The following is a 19,382-nucleotide window of genomic DNA, read 5'->3' as shown; positions in this document are numbered from 1 at the left end:
AAAACTAAAAATCTACATCCCCCGTTCCCAAGAGGCACATTCTGGCTAATTTTCCAGCAGCTGAGTGCCCATTTACACCACAGCAGAAGAATGGGTGCAAAAATCACAGTTCTAAACATAGATGATACCAGAAGGTACTGGGGACATAGCTTGGAGCCCCACTCACCAAAAATCCCACATCAAAGGGAGAGCAGGCTCCTCATTAGGGGTGGGCACCCCCCAAGCTGTCCTAGTGACCCCTGGCACAAGGGTGAACAGCCTCATCACAGCAGGCAATAACTTGCCATTTCTTTTTGGTTCAACATTAGAAAAGGTTGAAATGCTGTCACTCATCAGCAGATTTACTTGGTTTTAGAAGGAATTAATGAGTAACATGCAAAGCCTCTGACTGCCCAGACCTGCCGCCCCGCACAAGGATGTTCCATGAGAAGCCACATGCTGTGTGTTTGCAGCTCTCCCCAGTCAGCAGAGATGGGCACGGAGAGATGGAGCTGCCTGGGACAGGCATCCCGGGCTGTCCTGCATGTCCTCCAGGACGGACAGGGTGTCTTGCTCTGCGGTGCTCCAAAACTAGCTCTACTAAACCAAACTGGGCCACAAAAATGAACCCCCTCTTTAGCACACAGGCTGAGGGAAACAAGACAGCTCAGGGATGTGCATGCGCATGTCTGAAGTCCCCGGAGTTCTGCCTCGGTGCAGGCCACCAAACACATTTGTTCTTCAGGGACATTTCTCACTTCATAATGAAAGTCCTCGGGGCAGGAACCGGTTTCTGTTTTGTGCTTTGAACAGCCAGAGCGAGCTGTCAACGCTGACGTGATAACTAGTAATAACGACTTAGAGTTGGGAAACTGCCCTTACGCTGACTGAAGCCTTCAATTCATCTACAAACCAAGAGCATAGAGAAGAGCACAACCACCTACTCCCCATGCACCATCCTATGCTCCATTTCCACGGGACAGGCACCACGCAGGGGTGGGACGCAAAGCCCCAGCCTCCCTGCAGAGGCTCTCCAAAGCAAAACACACAGTAAATCATCAGACAACTTTCACGGACACAGCCTCTCCATCAGTGCCTGCGCTGAGCCCATCAAAGCCAAGATATAAAGAAAATCTCCTAAATCAGACTGGATGCGGTGAGGAGGAAGGTTGAGGATGCAGGGCTGGTACTCGTCACACAGTGCAGAGGACATGCACAGAACCTGCTTGCTCTGACACAAGATGTATCACTTCGGGGGCAGGGGGTTTAGTTGTGTTTCACTTACACCAAGAACATAAATCAGCCTCTAAATTATCTCTGAGGTGCCAAAGCTTCCACTGTCCTTCATTCATGGCTAACTGAAAGGTGCTACTAGGTACGTACACCACTGAGAACCTGGAGGAACCAAGTAATGCACATATTAACTATGCCTATTTTGCTAAAAATCCCTTCCCTTAAAACAGACACTGAAATTACAGACTTGAACTTCTCAACATCTAGGAATGAGATGCATCCTTAACGTTGACACAAGTAGCAGAGGTGATTGCCAAAGGACTACAACATGCAGCCACCCATTGGCTTGGTTACTAACAAGTCAAAGAGGGGGAGGTTCAGAAGTAATGCCTGCATCCTTTCTTCTTTCTACATGAAAAGACACACCAAAAAAAAAAAAAATCAGAAAATATATGAAATGCCGTAAAAACACAATCAGGAAAATGCGAAGCCTGCCTGCAAGCTCATTATCATATTCAAACCAGTCAAGAACATCAGGAGCAAGTGACAGTGAGCTTAAAGGCTGCTGTAGGAGATGGAAGTAGAGCAACCGAGCAGGCTGGTCCCTCTGGGGACAGTGTTTAGGGTTTTCAGAGCCAAAGCAGCAGCAACTGGAGGGAATGTGTCATCTGCTTGTGCAATTAAATTTATCTGACTCTCGCTTTCTACAAGTTCCCACAGCAACTGAACACGGACATATACGACAGCTTCTCCTCTCCTGTTGCTCTGCTGTACTGCTTTGCAGAGGAGAGCTTTTGAACTTATTTATGGCACATCAGGAATGTCACCTTAAAAGAAAACACAGTTGCATTACAACTGCCTGCCTGTAAGGATACGGTGCCTATGCACACAACACAAAGAATTGTAGAAGAGATGGGAAAACACAGACAGGGCAAAATCATTTCCTCTGCTTCCTCCAGTTTTGTCCAGTTAATTATTGAGGGCTGCATGAATTGAGGCAGACACAAACCATCTACCGTACCAGCATGATATGCCATAGCATGACTTGTCCAAACTGATAAAAAATGAGCCTTTGTGATAACAAATATTTTTCCACAACAGAAAACTATTTATGAAGCCAACTCCTTATCTAACATCCTGCTCACTGTTTCCTTCTTGAAACCCTTCTGTACCCATTAAGAAAATTGCAGTAGTCACTTCTGATTTATAGACATAGTACAAAGACAAATGTTAATTCTTTTTCTTTACAGTTACTTCCTATCACTATTTTCTGCCTACAGAATATTTCAAACTCCTTGAAGGGTACTGGCAATATACTCAGTTTTCAGGTCCTCTAGGCCTGAAATGTTGTAGTAGATATGACTGCTAATACGCTTCTCTGAGTAGATCCACTGGTTTTGCTGGGACTAAGAAGCCAGTAGTCAAACAGCTCCTGCCTGTGGCTAGAAAGAAAACCATCCAATTCATGTAGAATCAAATAAAATTCATATTAATGAATCAGTGACTAATATTGATATAAATAAAAAATGCCACCAGTCACTGTGTAGATTGTTCAATGAAGGAAAACATAGTTTTAGTCATATTCTAATCTTAGGGTATTCCTTAATGATTAAAGATTTTATTATCATAACACTTTAAAACACTGTTTCAGTTAATGGCACTTTGCCTCCCAGAACTACAGGTTCAATGAGCTACATAAATGCAAACCTTAAAATTTTGCTTTAATAAATAATGAATGAAAGCTGACTATGAACATCATAATTTGATGTCAGAAATACCTACATATTAGATTGTGGATATGAAAGAATATGCTCTGATTGCAGATTAAAGGGAATTTCTTGTTAAAATAGAGTTTTGACAAAAAATGCAATGCAAAAAACCTTTTCACTAAAATCGTATTTTCTGATTATAAACTTGGAGAAGCTCTCTCCGCATTTCAATTTTCCACTTGGAAAATACAATGCAGCATTTCAGTTTGGGGTAGGCATGCACAAAGCAGAATGTTTTATCTGTGTTTGGTTTGACAAAATAGTTTTCTTTCAGTTGAACTCACCACTAACGTTTAAATTTGCTTTGCCAGTGACCCCGGGAGTTGCCGCTTGGATGCTTTAGCACCTTTTCTTCTTTATGAGCTCCATCTCCCGCCTGAGCTCTCTCAGGAGACGCACCGTGCTCTCCCGCCGAGCTGGTGCAGTGGTGCGCATCACAAACACCATTACCAAGGACTGCAGCAGAAAACATGGCCCAGTCTCCTCCAACACTATTATTGAATTTGATTTTATATATTAGAACTTTTCATATTGCAGTTTCTCAGAAAGAAAACATTTTCTTTCATAATATTTCTCCTAATGTCTATTAGCTAGAAAGTCTAAATTTTGAATGTGGTCTAAGCCTAATATAACACTGGCCATATATCACACCCTTATGTTCAGAAACTTGCTCCTGACATTTGAAATGCCTTTCAAACTATCACAGATGCCAACCTCTGAGATTGAGGAAGTTCACTAAATGCCATAATTTTCTATTTGGTGCATGTTATCACCCTCAGATTGAATTTCCACTCCCTTTACCTGCTCTTTTAGAGAATTTGGAGAACTGCAGATACAGGACTTGCTGCCCACAGATCTCAGCAGGAGGAAGAAGCTGAGATGCCAGAGCGGGACAGAGCTGAGCACCACTGCAGGTCTCCTGGGAGCCGCAGAGCACGTGGGCATGTACAGCTCGGCAGCTGCAAGCCCTTCGTCTGGTGCCTTTGGCCAACGCAGAGTCAGAAAATTTCCAAGGTGTGTATCAGAACTATCTATAACATCTATACTGTGAGGGTGGTGAGACCCTGGCCCAGGTTGCCCAGAGCATCTGTGGCTGTCTCCTCCCTGGCAGCGTTCAAGGCCAGGTTGGATGGGGCTTGGAGCAACCTGGTCTGGTGGAAGGTGTCCCTGCCCGTGGCAGGGGGGTTGGAACAAGGTGGTCTTTAAGGTCCATTCCAACCCAAAAACGTCTGTGATTCTACGATCAGAACAAAAGTTAGGAAAGCTCTAGCGTTTAGTTACCGCTCCCATGAGGGGTCCACGGCCACTTAAGAGCAGTAGAAATCATTATATGGTGCTGCTTGGAATTTGAAGACAGCTGCGTCACTTGTTTTTGTACAGCTCTGAAGCGATGCGAAGTTCATCCAAGCCAAAGCTTCCTGGTGCTAGCGTAGCAAAAGTTTTACTGCTTTCAGCTTGAGTTCTTTCACAAGAAGAACAGAATGATTTCACTCAACCATAACTCATCATCCTGCATGCTGTTCCTTATTGCTCTAATAAGAAGAATTTTCTAATTGTTTTCAGTAAAAGTACATCACATGTTAATCCCAGAAGTATAAATATGAGGCTTAGCTTTATGCACATTCTGATCTTAGGAAAATGCCAGAAAATATTTATTCTGTCTCAAGTTATATTGCTATCAATAGTTACAAGATCCCTTTTCAGATCTCAAGATTTGTTTGGTATTTCAGTTATGAATTGTGATCAAGTAATTACATCCTCAGTAATAAATAACAGAGTGAGAGAGTTAAAAGTAAAACCAAAAAGTGAAAGTTAAAAGCCACATTGCTATGGCCTGATTTAACAAAAAGCACACTGAGGTTAAATCTATGGAACCATTAGGTTCTCCTAAAATCCAATCAAATTACTTTTACTTTAAATTATTTTTTCCCTCTGAAGTGTTCGTGCCACACTCTCCAGAAGACATTCTGGCAATTACACTGCAATGACCCAGACCAGACTCTGTTATGGCCAAAGTCCCACCGTGAGCTCCAGGCTTTTGATAAAAACCAAGAGAAAACACGTCAGGGGATGAAGTCACAGCCCCCTTTTTTGTACTATGAGGAAATAAAGCAGATGGCCCAGACACTGAATATACCAAAAACAAGTGATAGAGATCAAGAACAATTTGGGTTCTTGGATGGTGAATGACAAATTCATCCTGGCAGAAGATATTTAAGCTTTTTCATTTCCCTCTGTACGCTATCAGCTTGTCTACAGCTGGATGGATGCAGCAGAGACATGCTGTGATGGCTGGAGTGGGAAAGAGCTGCTCAAAGAAAACCAAGTTTTGTTCAGGGGAAAAAAAAAATCCAAAAATATGTGGCAGGTGCAGGTGTTCAGAAATTCTGGGAAAAAAAATCCCCAGCTTGTGAAACACTGGCTTTTGCTTTATTTACCATGCTAGAAAATGCCTCAAGAATATGTCATTTTTCATGTCCAAGCAATGACTGACACCTCCAGATTCTATTAGAAATAAACAATAAACAACAGCAATACAAAGAAAACCTCAAGTTACCAAATGCAATTGCAGTATAAGAAGGATTCACATGAAAATTCAACATCCCATAACTTTTAAATACATACTATTGGAAAAAGACAACAGTTATTCACTTAGCTGTGTGTCATCACCTACATACATATAAATTAGTTGCCAATTTCAGTATGTATTTTAGATAAATGCTGATCTACTTAAAGAAATAGAGCATATCTGTATTTAATTACCTCTCCTCAGTGAATTAAAAATGGATTTCATACTGCTCGCATTGCTTGTATCATAAATTTGTTATAGCACAAAAGCCTGGAATTAGCACAAGGAAATGACTCACCTTGATTTTTTAATTATTTTTTAAATTTATTTTTAAGAAGCTAGCTCCGGTATTTTATCCTTAGTTTCTTACGAATCTAGAAATTTTTTTTAGAAAAATAATCAAAAAAATAATATGGGGGAAAAAAAACCCTCTGTATCTCAAAAGATTTTTGAATAAGTTTTGTCCTTTCACAACAGATGACCATGGTTTTGCAGATCCTGGTTCTTACCGATATTAAAGGCACACGATATTTTATGCTGTTTGAGCACATAAGGGAGAAAAAGGAACAGGGAATTTTTGCGCCTTTTAACATCTCTTTTAGATCAGTAGATCACTGTTCAACTTTCATCTGTGCACAAAAATTAGACCACTTATCTTCCAGCATAATTACAGCAACAGCACTCACAGTGGGTAGAAACAAAGTGATATAAATGCATCCTGAACCTGTACTAAAATTCATCCAGGGAATGGGAGTCCACAGCACCTGTATGTCCCTAAAAGAGTTGTTCCAGTTTCTCTATTTGAATTTAAAATAAAAAACACAGGTTTAATGATGACATTTATACTGAGTAAATGAGACCTTCAGATGTCCTTATGCTTCAGGGGGCTTTACTGATGCTCTGTGATCACTGCTGCTTTGATATATTGCACACTGTTACGGAGTCCAGTCATTTATTTAATCAAAACAGGGCATTTTGCTGGGGAAATGCTCTTTAGATGCCCACAGAGAAGAAAATGCACACTCAGCTCATCTGTCAAAAACGGTCCCGGTTTGCATAGGAAATTACAAATTACTGCCCAGACGGTGCATAGAAATGTTAAAGAGGATGACAAGCCTCAGCTACAGCTTTTTGCAGTAAAAATTTATTCTGTTCAGGGAACAGATGTGAGTCATATCAGCAAAAGCAGCCTCTATTGTACCGTCTCTATTGCTGGTGGGGAGTTAGCAACAGACCTCAATGGCAAACGCCTCCAAATGAGGGCAAATCCTCCTTTCAAAGGGGTTTTAGTGCCTGCAATTCGATTTCATGTTTCTAAAAGGCAGCTCTGCCTCTGGAAGTTTGGAAAAGGGGCCAAAATCTTCATTCTTTCAGACTTTATTCCTAATTGTGCAAACGTTGCCTCGGCCGGTTCGGTGCAACTTCTACTGGAGTGAATTCAAGTGTTGGGGAGAAGGCAGCTCGGCAACAGCTCTCCTCCATCACCACCTTTAACCATCCCCTCCCTCCTGCCAGAGGTAAGGCAGGGTGAGAGAGACTCAAAGGGCAGAAGTCCTCTTCTCCACACCTTCCTGCCTGTCAAGACTGCTGGCAGCCAGGAAATCCGTTGGAAGAAATGAGCCAAAAGCTGCCTCAGTTTAGTCTACTCCCCTAATTTTCACTGTCCCAACCCCATGAGACCTTAGCACAGACATATCACACCTACTTTTGCTAGTCACAAAAGTTCAGTCTTGGTCACAGAAGCTAAACTCATATGTCGTATCAACATATTTTAATATAAACATGTGAGATCCACCAGTGGACAAGGACCCCCAAAACACCCAGGGAAAAAGGAAGATGTCAAGAAGTGGGTGGAAAATCTCCTTTGCTTCACCGTGCCTTTGGTACCTGCTATAGTGCACGTAAGGACAAACCCACATGTGTTTGAATTGCACTTACTTGTCTCTCCAAAAGCATTAAAGAAGAAAGATAACATCAAACGGTAAAAGTATAACCCAAAGCAAAGACACTGAGATGGGTTGATGAGAAGCTGATGACGAGTTTTGTTGTATTAGTCAGCAGGGAGCAATGGTATTTTCTACAAACCTGCATCGGTGTCAAAGCACGCCCATGATTCACAGCAAAGCCAGCAAGATTTGTTTGTTAGGAAGTACGTGGAGTGAATGGAAGGTCTACCACTGTGTTCGCTCAACCACGGGTACATAGGAGCTTGCCGAGTGCCTCATTTTTACAATATCTATAGCTTTAAGCTCCAGCTCGAGAAGGTTAGAGAACACAGGCATAACCAGTGCTCTCATGAGTATAAGTTTCCCAAGGACAGTTATCCAGAGTTTTCCAGTTTGGTGTCACTTGGGCCCGGTTTCCAGAAGTTTCTTTTAAAGTCCTCCTCCAGCTTTCATTTAAAGAGCGCACTCATGGTGGGCCCCTGTTCTCCTATTGAACCATAAGTGCAAACACTGGTGGAACATCAAAGCCATCAGCCCAACACATAATAAACACAGAGAACAAAAATACAAGTGAGAACAAGACAAACCATCAAATGAGGGGAGAAAAACGAAGGAAGGAAGGGGGGGGGGGGAATCACAGTCAATGTGCGAAACACTACAGAGTTGCTCACGATCAAATCACAAGCGTTATATGGCAATGTCGCACACCTTCCAGTCCTTCCACAGTATGTTGGTCTGGAGGCTTTCCACAATGATGGGAATGATTTTTTGGAAAAAAACAAGGAGGGAGCGAAGGCACCAGGAGAAGGGGAAAGAGGGAGGTTTATAAATATAGAGATGTATATAATAAATCCATTTACTGAACATCGTAACAGAGAGCAACTCACGGTGAATTTACGCTGGAGACTGACGAGCTGCGAGATACAGTACCTCGAGTTTGCTTTACAAAACTGCACATGCAAAAACAAAACAAACAAAGAAAACAAAATGTGAGAAAAGAAAAAAAACAAAAGAAGAGAAGAGAAACCATAAAAGACATTGGGAGGAGACTCATACAGGCTGTGTCCTATTGAATGCAGACTGGAGCGTGCATCTTGGTAGGAGACCAGGCAAGCTTCAGAAAGTGTGGAAGCCACAGACACGGCACCTTCTAGTTAACAGGGAAACAACCAAAGAATCAAAAACGGAACCAAAAGGGAAAAGAAATCAAAAGGTGAACCAGAAGCCACACGATGATATTAGGACTTTATGCCTCCATATGCTATACTCACACAATGACAGTCCTCCGCAGGAGTCATCTTTAGGACCTCAGGGTAGAGGTCTTTGTAGGAACAGGTGGTGATTGCTTTTACAGCTGTGCTGCAAATAATTATTTCCAAGTGGGAGCAGGATGCTAATTCCCACCCTGGCCCTGTGACACAAGGAAGAAGCCTTAGCACGGAGAAGAGCACGGGTTGGAGAGAGGACCCTGGGCCACATCCAGAGAACCAAAATACACCTGAGCCCCACCAGCTGGTGCCAGGCTGCTTCTGCTCGGTCCCCACCTCGGATTTGCTCTTCAGAGGCACCTACCTCTCTCTTCTGACAGGCACAGGGACGTGTCTGAGCTCAGACCATCTGAGTATGGCTCACCGTGTCTAAAAACCATAGGTCTGCTGCAGCTTAGGCAGTGGATTATACATTACTGAAAGGAGCTTGTGTCAGTTCACAAGTAATTTTGTAGATTCTCCTCCATCCAGTGTTTGTATATACACTGTTATACGCAGGGGCTTCTAAATACAGAATCACACAGAAAAGAGTTTATTCTTCCTTTGGCAGGGAATCTACAGAAAAACAGGATTCTAAATATCTTGATAGATCTTGGCTTGAGGTGCTAATTTTTTCAGAGTTATAAACAATAATTTTTATAAATCTACATCATCTAGAGAACCCTCTCCAAGACTGAAAATAAAATCCCTTCACCTCCTGAATTTGCCTTTTCAGTTGCAGCAGTTTTTCCGTGAGAGCTGTAATCTGTGAACAATCAATACTAGCAAGCCAGAAGGTCCAGTTAAAATCTAATGTCCTTTGGATATCATATAAGTAGAGTTTTAAATATACATTTACTTAAAATATTTGCATTATTCTGAACAGAAATATTGCCCCAGGTAAAGTGTATAACACAACGATACAGAGGTCAAGCAACCTGGAATGAATATAAGAGAAATTATGAAAGGCATCATAAAACTTTTCCTTGGAGCAAATAATCTGCTGAACAGTCAGGGAAAGTATTTTGCCTGAACTTCAGTATTTCTACATTTGTACCGTGCCAAATGAAATGGGAGCAGGAGTCAAAGCAGGGTTGGCATGCCCTGCTTGTTTGCCAGGAAGATTATTGTTTCCAGGTTTCCCAAGCTGCAGATCCCTTTACTCTTTGTCTGGATGCTGAACCACCAGGATGGCAACTAAAACCTGCAGAGAACAAGGCCTTGACTGCACAAATGCCTCAAGCGTAGGTAAGAAATTTCTTGGGCAAAACAAGTGGAAAACTCGTGATGGAGGAGAATGTACTGAGCTGCCCTAATTTACCTGAGAGCCAGCACCAGCATTGTGCAGTACCTCTGGAAATTTTGCTTTTAATTGCTGAAAGCAGATCTTGACATCCCTCAGCAGGAGACTTGAATGAACCTTTGCGTTTATCCTCGCCTCGTTTGGTGCAGTGCAGGACAGAGGCCACCCTCTGATCCTGCCAAGTATCCTTGTAACTTGGCCAGCCAACATTATGCAAGTCCTGCAGCACTCCAGGTTCACTCCTCTGCTCCCATTGCCGGAGTCTGCTTTTTTGAAACCATAAATTTGACTAAATTTGTGCTGGAACTGCAGGGTGTAAAGGCATGAAGCAAAGACAGCCTCCTTTTCCAAATCAAAATGACAGAAGTACTTGAGCTTTACTCACTGCTACTTACCATTCATGAGGGACAAAGTACAAGAGAGTGTCTTTAGGTGCAGCTAAGTCACCATTACACCAACAGCAAGGGCAAAAATGTAAGCTAATGGGAGGAATCACAGTACCTCAACACATCAACACACTTCAGGGGAAAAAAGAAAGGGAAGAAATCACAAGCCAGCAAGAGAAAAAGAACACCTCTTCTAGTCTACACATCACCCAACACGGGACGTTTCATGGGTTGGGTGTTCAGGCACACTTCTTGCTGGGTCCTGTTGGGTACCAACAGCCCAACAGGGATTTGGAAACAGACCACAGTATTCCCAAGACAAAAGGAAAATATGGAGCCTCCGAGATGGAAAATGTCCTGAAGAAACAGAGCAACTCCCCCCACTTCTTCCCCAGACCTGTACAAAAGGGACAGACACCTGAGAAGTCACTGTGAAATGACGTGCCACCTGCATTTGCTCTTGGCACTTTTCTAATGAGTAGTCAACTCATTCACATTAACAGGCAGTATCCACCTGTGGGCTGGGCTTGCAATTAAAGTGTAAACTGCTTTGAACAACCATTTGAGGGACCAGCAGAAACCAGTCAGAGCCTGGAGAGAGGAAGAGGTCTTTAGAGGCGGGAAGGTTGTCCTGGGAAGCAGGTGTAACTTTGAAAAACAGGAGAGGACAATTCTATAGGCAGTGTTTAGCTCTGGTGCCAACGTTGAATTAAATGTCTCTGCCACTTTGTAGAAAGTTTCATCCATCACATCTGGGAAGTTCTCCTCCCATCCAGAGCTCACACACCCTATAACCTATGCTTAGATAACCTCCTTGGGTCTGGCTACAACTGTAACCCATTACTACATGGAGTTAAAAAAAACCCATAAGTAACCAAATGCAAAAAGTTTCACTCAGCATGACTTCATTGTAACTGCTTAGCAGGTTCCTACAAATTTAGCATTTGCTTGCTGTTGTGACTGTTATTTTAAGACTTTTCCCAAGAAAAGGTCAAGAGAGGCCATTGGAAAATACACGGGCTGTGGGCACCCGGGTGAGTCACAGGCTGTGCCCTCTCCGTCTGGTCTGCTGGCCCATGCTGGGCTGGGTGTGCTCGTCACAGCCCCTTTTGTACGTGCCATTGGTGCATCTCTAGCTGGAATAGAAAAGGCGGAGGAGGAAACCAAACACGGGGAGTTCAGGCTTCAGGTTAGGCAAATACAGAAAATAAAACTGTGTTTGAGCTGGGGTCTTTGTGCCGCCCGTGGGAATGAGCCTGATGGCTCTCCCTTCCACTGGCACCTTTCCAGTGGGATCGCAAAGTGCTTTGCACATCCAGCGCCTGTGTAATTGCCCCCTTTTCCCCTCCTTCTCTGTTCTCGACGCCTCGGAAGCTGCACCAATGGTTTGCTCTAAAGACCCATCGGTCTGTACAGTGGCTCAGTTCAAGAGGCTGAGTGGTTTACGTGTTGTACGAAACAGAGGGTCTTAAAAGACAATGCTGGGCAAACTGAACAAACCCAGAAACTCACCTCCAGAAACAACAAAGCAAGGAAAATGCTAAACAGAAAACACAAAAAAAAAAAAAAAAAAAAAAAATCACAAAAATAAGAATGAAACAATGGGCTGAAATTAAAACGCAGTAACACATGTTAAAGAGATATTCTGTTTTAAACCAAACATTGCAACAATGACGAAACCAACGTACCATCCAGCTTTTAATCCTGAAAACCCACAAACCAAAAAGGCCCATTCAGGATAGAGTTCACCAGGTGAAAAAACAAACTGTGATTGGACAAATCTGTTCACATTAAGTCCCTTTGGTGGAGTAGAAGATAAACTATAGAAATCCTAGGAGATGGATGAACTAGGAGCTATAAACTGAATGCAGGTAGAATATTGTAATAAAGCACTTTGAGTCATCTATGCAAGATAGATGATATCTCAACGCCACTGTAATAATGAGTATATTATTAAAACAGATCCCCATGACACCGTAGCACTTCACCATCTATCAACCACAAAAGAATTCGTGGCTCAAGCAGCAGCCTGTTGCACGTGTAAAGGTGAAGGTACCAGTCTAGTGTGTCAGCCTGCTTGGAGGGTCCAAATAACCAACCAGTTTCTTAAGCCCAGGAGATTACATTTTGCAACTGATGCAATAAATTGAACATTTCCTGGAGCTCAGTTACGAAGACAGGCTGGAATGGCAGAGGAGAGCAGAAGAACCGGTGCAGATAAACTGCAGGCACGGGAGCGTGCAAACCACGAGTGCACACTGTATTCACCCAGGTGAAGGAGGAGCAGATACAACGCTACAGAGTACGCAATGGCCTGGAAGGAGGCTCAGGGGAAGATACACGCTCTCAGTCCTTGATGTAGGACTGACAAGGGAAAGAATCAAAACAGCAAGCACAGCACCTTGCCGGTGAAACAGCAGAACGACCGGTATGACTTTTCACCAGACTTAGGTCCAGGATGACTTTATCACCTCTGCGGGAGGTGGACAAGGATGCCGGGAACATGAACATCATGACTAAGGAAATGCAAGTCATGGTGCCCTCTGCTAACACCCAAGAGACGTGTTTTGATTGATGCAGGTGGATAAAATGTTGATGTTTTCAGAACATTGATCCATGCTATAGCTGCCTATTGTTATAGAAATTAATTTTTTTACATTATGAAAATAAAATCAAATTACAAACCCAAGAAATTATTCCTTAGGAGAAAACAAAAAAATTAACTGATAGGGCAGACCCACCTTTGCAGCAGGCCTGTGGTAGCTTAGTCCCAGTTTTTCCCAGCCCCTGCTTACCACCCACTTAGGGGTACAAATGCTCTACAGGCATTTGCTTTTTGCAGGGACATTTCCATATGCCAAAAATCCCGTTTCCAAGCATGTCCAGCAGTTTTTCATTCTTGGCGTGTCCAGCTCTGAATTGCATCAGAGGCTTGATCTAACAGGTCTCACCATCAATGCAGCATCTTCTCCATCTTCAGGACCACTGTGTAGCTTAAGACCATAAGAAATGAAGTCATGGGGTACATCTGGCTGTCAACCATGGGTCCCTATCATCAGCTCTACTGTATTGGATAGAGATATCTAAGGGATAGGTGCTACAAACCTGAAAGCTGTAGCTGTAAAGCCACTTTGGAGTTCACTAGGGATGTATTTATGTATTAAACGAATTGCTTTGGCATGGATTCATTAAATATCTTTTGGATCATTAGCCAAAAATCCATCCATACTTCTATTTCTCTCTTGCAAAACATCTAACTTCTCCCTTGCCTTCTGCTCTATGCCATTACCCATTCGGTCATCAACCTATTGACCTTAACGAATCCTTTTTTCCAACCTAAAGTCCTGCAAGCTTTGTGAGTGACCTCGTAAGCACCTCATTGGCACTAAAGCAGAGATAACGAGAAGTCAAGCGACAGTTGTTAGATGATGGCTCCCACACAGCATGCACGGTGTTGCCGTGGTCAGGAGATGTGGAAGTGATAACTGCACTTTCAAACGTCCTCATTTGTAAGCCTACTTATCTGCCTGTACAAATGTGGCAGGTAGGGATCTGGGCAGAAACAATTTGAGGCAAAATAAGCAGAAATCCACAATTTTGTACTCACTCTCAATTGTAGCCACAAAAATGGCCCTGTGATATCGAAAACCAGGTGAAAGCCTGGTGAAAAATCATGGAATAAGGTTATTTTAAGCAACCAACAATGTGGTGTGAAATCTTAGCTCCATTAAAGTGTTTTTTTTCCTGATTTCTAAGAAATCTTCACATGTACTATGCTTTTGATTAAAAAAGAAAATAAGCATCATTATCTTGTGTTTTAAAGTAACAGTATCAAGAAATTCATCAAAGAACAAGAGCAAATATCCTCATTTGACTTCTTTTTGAGACTGGACAGGAAATCATTGTAAGAAAAGGATTATATTCAAAACCAACAGACAGACACGGCATAAATAGGAGCTGATTAAAGCAGTAATTACAAAATAAAATTGTAAGAAGAATAAAATAGTCAAATTAATAATATTCTTTTCCTTCACATATACTGAACTGGCTCCATTTGGCCTGTTGTCTTTGATGTAGTGGACTAAACTCCCACTAACCAGGGTCTCAAGAGACTTACACTGACGGAACAAACAGGGATCCTGCTGTATTTCAGATACTTTGGAATCAAATTGAACAGGAAATTTCTTTTTTTTATGCTTCAGCTTCTCCAGCCTTTGGAGGTCTCCGCTGCAAAAGGGAGCTGGAAAATATCAGCAGCTCTCAGTAAAACGCATAACCAAATTTTTTGATGCTGGAAGTCCTGATGCTAAAATTCCAGAAGAGGTAAATGAACCTTTAAGTAGAACATACTTTTAAGTAAATCCATTCTAGGTAGGCATGTCTCAAACACAGGCCCATAATCCCATGCAGGCCGAACTCTGCACTGACCTCGGCAACATCCAGACAAGTATTTTCCACCTAGATATAAATTTTTCACTTCAGTTTAGATCAGTGTATATGAAAAGGTGGGCCCCAAGGCAACGTTTTCTAAGGATTCTGGTATCTCAGAATCGGTGTGTATGCCCACATCCATGCAGAAAAGCCTGCATCTGAAAATGCAAATTGATGTTTCTAGCTACACACTAGTGACAGTTCACATACTTGATTTTATTCAACCCAGCACTCTTTCAAACTGCAAAGAAAGAGCATTCAAGCTTATTTTTCAGCCTGATATTTAGGAGGATGCCTTTACACTTAAATTCTCAAAGCAGAGATCATTAAAGAATAGTTAATATATCATGTGCACACACACCTCTCGTAATTAAAAATCCAAAGTGAAATGTTAACACTTCACCTGGTGAACTCTATCCTAGGATAGCTTAAAAAAATCCTTCTGAAATACCATTCTTTATAGCATGGTAAAAGATGAGGCATTGCAAAGAAAAACAAACCAAAATAAATACTTAATTAAATTCATGGTTAAGCAATCAGCACCAAAGTATTCAGTCAATCAAGAACCCTGTCAGTAACAGAGATGGTATAAAAGGGCTCACAGGTACTATGGGATGCTCCAGTTGAACAGATACATACTGACACTGAAAAACAGGAAACAAATGATAAAGTTCCCAAATAATAAAATAGTGCTTACGCGGCTATGGAAATGTTAGCTGCAGACATGGGGCTGACTTCTGCCACTTCCTTGGCCTTTTGCAGGGCGAGCTTTTGATTGGTGGCTTCCTCCATCTCCTCCTCATCCTGGTGCAGGAAACCAAGAGAAATCAGAGCATGCATCATGTAACGACAATAACCAGAGCTCCCCAAGGCATGAGTCACATGTGACTGTCACCGCTGTGCTGCAAGAACAGTGGAAACATTAATATAAGGCAGAATTTCATAACTTCTTGCAAGGACCCTTGTGTAGGGTCTTGGTGCCAGCAACAGCTGGTCAAGATAAGAGATGCAAGGTTTGATCAAGTGCTCAGTGCATATTTACCAAGATTACACCTCCCTCACAAAGATTTCTTACCTCTCTTGGGTCTCCTTTTATATGTAGCATTGGGGAAGGAGACCATGGCAGAGCAGGGAGAGACCTGACCACAAGTGTGACATGTCTGGGGTGAAGGGAGTCTCATTTATCTCAGACCTGGGTGTGTAAAAACACTCTAAAGCCTATGTCCTACCAAAATGTATGAGACAGACTCCTAAATCCTTCATGACTTCTCGCCAATGTGACTTTCTGAAAGAGTAAGTCCAATAAACAATGGGTTTGACTGGTCCTGCTCATACCAGTTTTACCCCAGATATTTCCACTTATTTCAGTTGAATCACTGAGGACTTACAGGGTGAAAACAGAAAGGAGGAGCCATATTAAAGAGTAGTTTGTAGACTCAAGCATAGATCAAAAAGATGGTTGTGCTTTCTGGATACCCCCCAGATCATGTGGATTTTTAACCTCTGTTGGCATGGCAAGTTCCCACAGAGTATAACTGTGATTTATTTCCTCCTACCTGGTGTAATGACAAAAGAAACACTGCTCGAATTCAAACTACAGGATCATAAGCAATAAGATGAGGGCAAAAAGCAAAGAAACAGCCTGGTTCATCTTCAATGGTCATCTAGGTTAAACTTCCTTTAAACTTTCTAGCCAAACTAGATAGTAAAACCACGGCAGGATAAACACAGCCCCTCTGATGGCAATGTCAGCATCACACATATTCAGGAAATAAGCACACGTCAAGACAAGAGTAGTCACAGGCTCTTCTGTCAAACTTTATGAAATGCCCCGAGTCTACCTCTGCTCCTCAACAGTAATGCTGTGAAAGAGTTAGTTATGCTTAAAATAATGAGAGCAGACAGAACGACTTCTCGCTCTGAAATAAGAAATCATATAGATTTATCCATCCTGAATACCATATGCATAAACAATTCCTTGCTCTGACTGTGGTGTTATTTGCTTAAACTGAACTCATTTTGAAACTGTTTTCCTTTTCTCCTCTAGAAGGAAAAAGAAATGATGGAAAATCAATCCAAAAAAAATTGCTACAATTAAAATATAAATTTTTTTTTTCCTTTCCAAATATTATCAAGTCTGTAACACGTAAATTTTTACTGTAGCGAAGGAAGAACCTGAGACAGGCCATGAAAAAAATCCTTGCTGAACAATTATACAAAGTCAGTATTTCTCAACTGCCAACTTCCAGTAAATTTATCAGTGGTGTGGAAGCTTGCTGTAAATCAAGAGTATCTGCAGAATGAGAATCTTTTGAGGAATAAGGCCCCCAATAAGGCAGATTTTAAGGTTTTTCTTTCACTCCACATGTATGTTCAAGTTGTTTCTTCTCTTGAGGGCTCTCTAGCAGTGTTAAAATCACACACATTCAAAGGCTCTTGATTTTTCTTTCTCTGCACCTAAAGCACCAGGTGCACCCCTTCAAAATTCATAGCTTCTACTCCATTCCCTCTGGTGCATCAGTAATTCTGCTGGATTTGATATCTTGAAGTAACAGCAGAAAATATCCATTGTCATTATAAAGGCAGCCGTCCCTAGCTCAGAACAAGCACACTCTTTAGCAGATGACTGCTTAATAATATTGCTGTAGCTCCTTCCAGCCAGAGACTGCGGATCACTACAAAAATTAATTAATTTTTTGCCTGATACTTACACTGCGAGGTCTCACTGGGGCACAGGCTCATCTTGTGCTGCTTGAAGCGTGCAGGGGTGTGATGGTGCGTGACTGGAGCCAGCATCCATCCATCCCACCTCCCACCAACAGCCCAGCTCTGGCATCTCCACTGTCACCACCATTACAGAGGGGCAAGCGCAGGTAAAGGCCCTGCCTATAAGGACATCTCTCTTCTGTGTTTCCTTTCTGTTTTCTAGAGCTGTAATTCTCCATTTAAACCACACAATTTAGCACATGGTAAAACTCATCTTCGGTGCTACCCATAATGACGCGCATAGTTAATGCTGACTGTTCTTTATTAAGTTCACCCAATTAAAGCCCTCTCTACTGGGAAGGGGGACGAGGGGTCTTCGTGGGCTGTTAGATTCTTGGTTTTGCCACTAAGTTCAGTCCATTATTTCTGAGGATTTCTCAACTTTTTAATACATTTTTATGTATTTTTACATAAAATTCACAAATCACTCCTATCCCACACTGCATGTTTTTTTACTGCTTTCTCAGGGATCGCTGGCAGCGCACAGAGATCAGAGAACACGCTTTGTGCTTTACAATATTTAAGAAAATAAAGGGTCACTTGTGGCGGCTTTACATGCCAGTTTAACAAGGATGAAGAACGAACTGCTGTGTGTCACCGGAGACACTGTGGGATGGTCAGTGGAGAGAACATTTTTAAAAGCAAATTTGGAGGCAATTTTAGATTCCACTTTGAATCAGTGCATACGAAGAAAAATCTGCCAATATATGGAAAAAACTAGATGGTAGGCAATGCAGAGATTCAGGACAGTTCTGAGAAATCACTAGAAATTAAGTTGGCAGAGTTTAAGTCAGTGGTAAGAGAGAGGAGGAGAGAGACCTGGGGAGGGAGAGGCAGAGGCTGGAGAACAGATTCTTTATATAGTCAAAGCAAAGAAGGTGATTCTTTTTTTTTTCCTCCAAAATGAGTCATTCCAAAGTACTGGTGAGTTTTGTAACAGACGCTGGATGATCGAGCTTAAGTTAAATATAGTTACAGTTCTGACAACTTCTGTTACAGGTCACAAGGCCCAGCTAAGGCTACTGAGAAGTGTTCAAATACCACGATAAAAGAACTCCAAATTAACATCCAGAAGTGCAAATGTTGGTTGAAACGTTTCAGTCCTGAAGGTTAGCTGGAAAGCTCTGTCTTTCCAAAACAGAGGCAGTTACAAACTGCTCATGGTTTTCCCACATTACACGCAGCACCGATCTCGATTAGTTTTACAGCGTAAATGTCAAGAAAGTCTCCTGAGATCAACTGACTCCTGAGTAACTTAATTATATCTCTGGGCCATTTTTGGTTTTGCATGATCGTATTTACTTAGCAATAAATCTCCCATTCTCCAGGTATGCTGTATAATTTAATTACTTTTATCTTTTTCCATTTCTTTTGAAAGCCCTAGTGATTTTTTGGGGGATCATAAATAAAATTAAAGCAAAAAAGATTTTCTCAAGAAGCTTTATGATTTGGCAAAGCTGCTGAATCCATCAATATTTAATTATACTTTATAAACGTCAACAAAGTCAGGTTTCTAACCCTCCCAGTCAGCTGCTGAAATACTCACAAGAAAGCACTAAAAGGATTAAGAAAGAAGTAGGATGAGCTTTATTAATGGAGAATTGTGCTGGGCCTGATCCTCTCTCTTAGCACATGCAAGGGATGCCTGTAAATGCCCTGAACAAGCTGGGAAGATGCCTGCCTCCGAGCTGGAGATTTCTGTGGGCTTTAGAAAGAACAGAAACAGCTGAGCTGCTGTAAGGGAAAAACTTCC

At 42.0% G+C, this 19,382-nt stretch overlaps 1 protein-coding gene across 1 annotated transcript in view; it reads right to left on the bottom strand.

Moving 5' to 3' along the window:
* CACNA1B (calcium voltage-gated channel subunit alpha1 B) overlaps positions 1–19,382 on the bottom strand; it is a 285,302-nt gene that overhangs the window by 75,841 nt on the left and 190,079 nt on the right. Inside the window, exon 19 of the mRNA XM_068414104.1 lies at positions 15,561–15,667. Coding sequence (XP_068270205.1) covers positions 15,561–15,667 — 107 coding nt within the window. The remainder of the gene's footprint in view (positions 1–15,560; positions 15,668–19,382) is intronic.

Source organism: Nyctibius grandis, chromosome 16 (genome assembly GCF_013368605.1).
Source record: "Nyctibius grandis isolate bNycGra1 chromosome 16, bNycGra1.pri, whole genome shotgun sequence".
NCBI classification, from domain to species: domain Eukaryota; kingdom Metazoa; phylum Chordata; class Aves; order Nyctibiiformes; family Nyctibiidae; genus Nyctibius; species Nyctibius grandis.
This window is presented reverse-complemented; position numbering and strand designations above follow the sequence as displayed.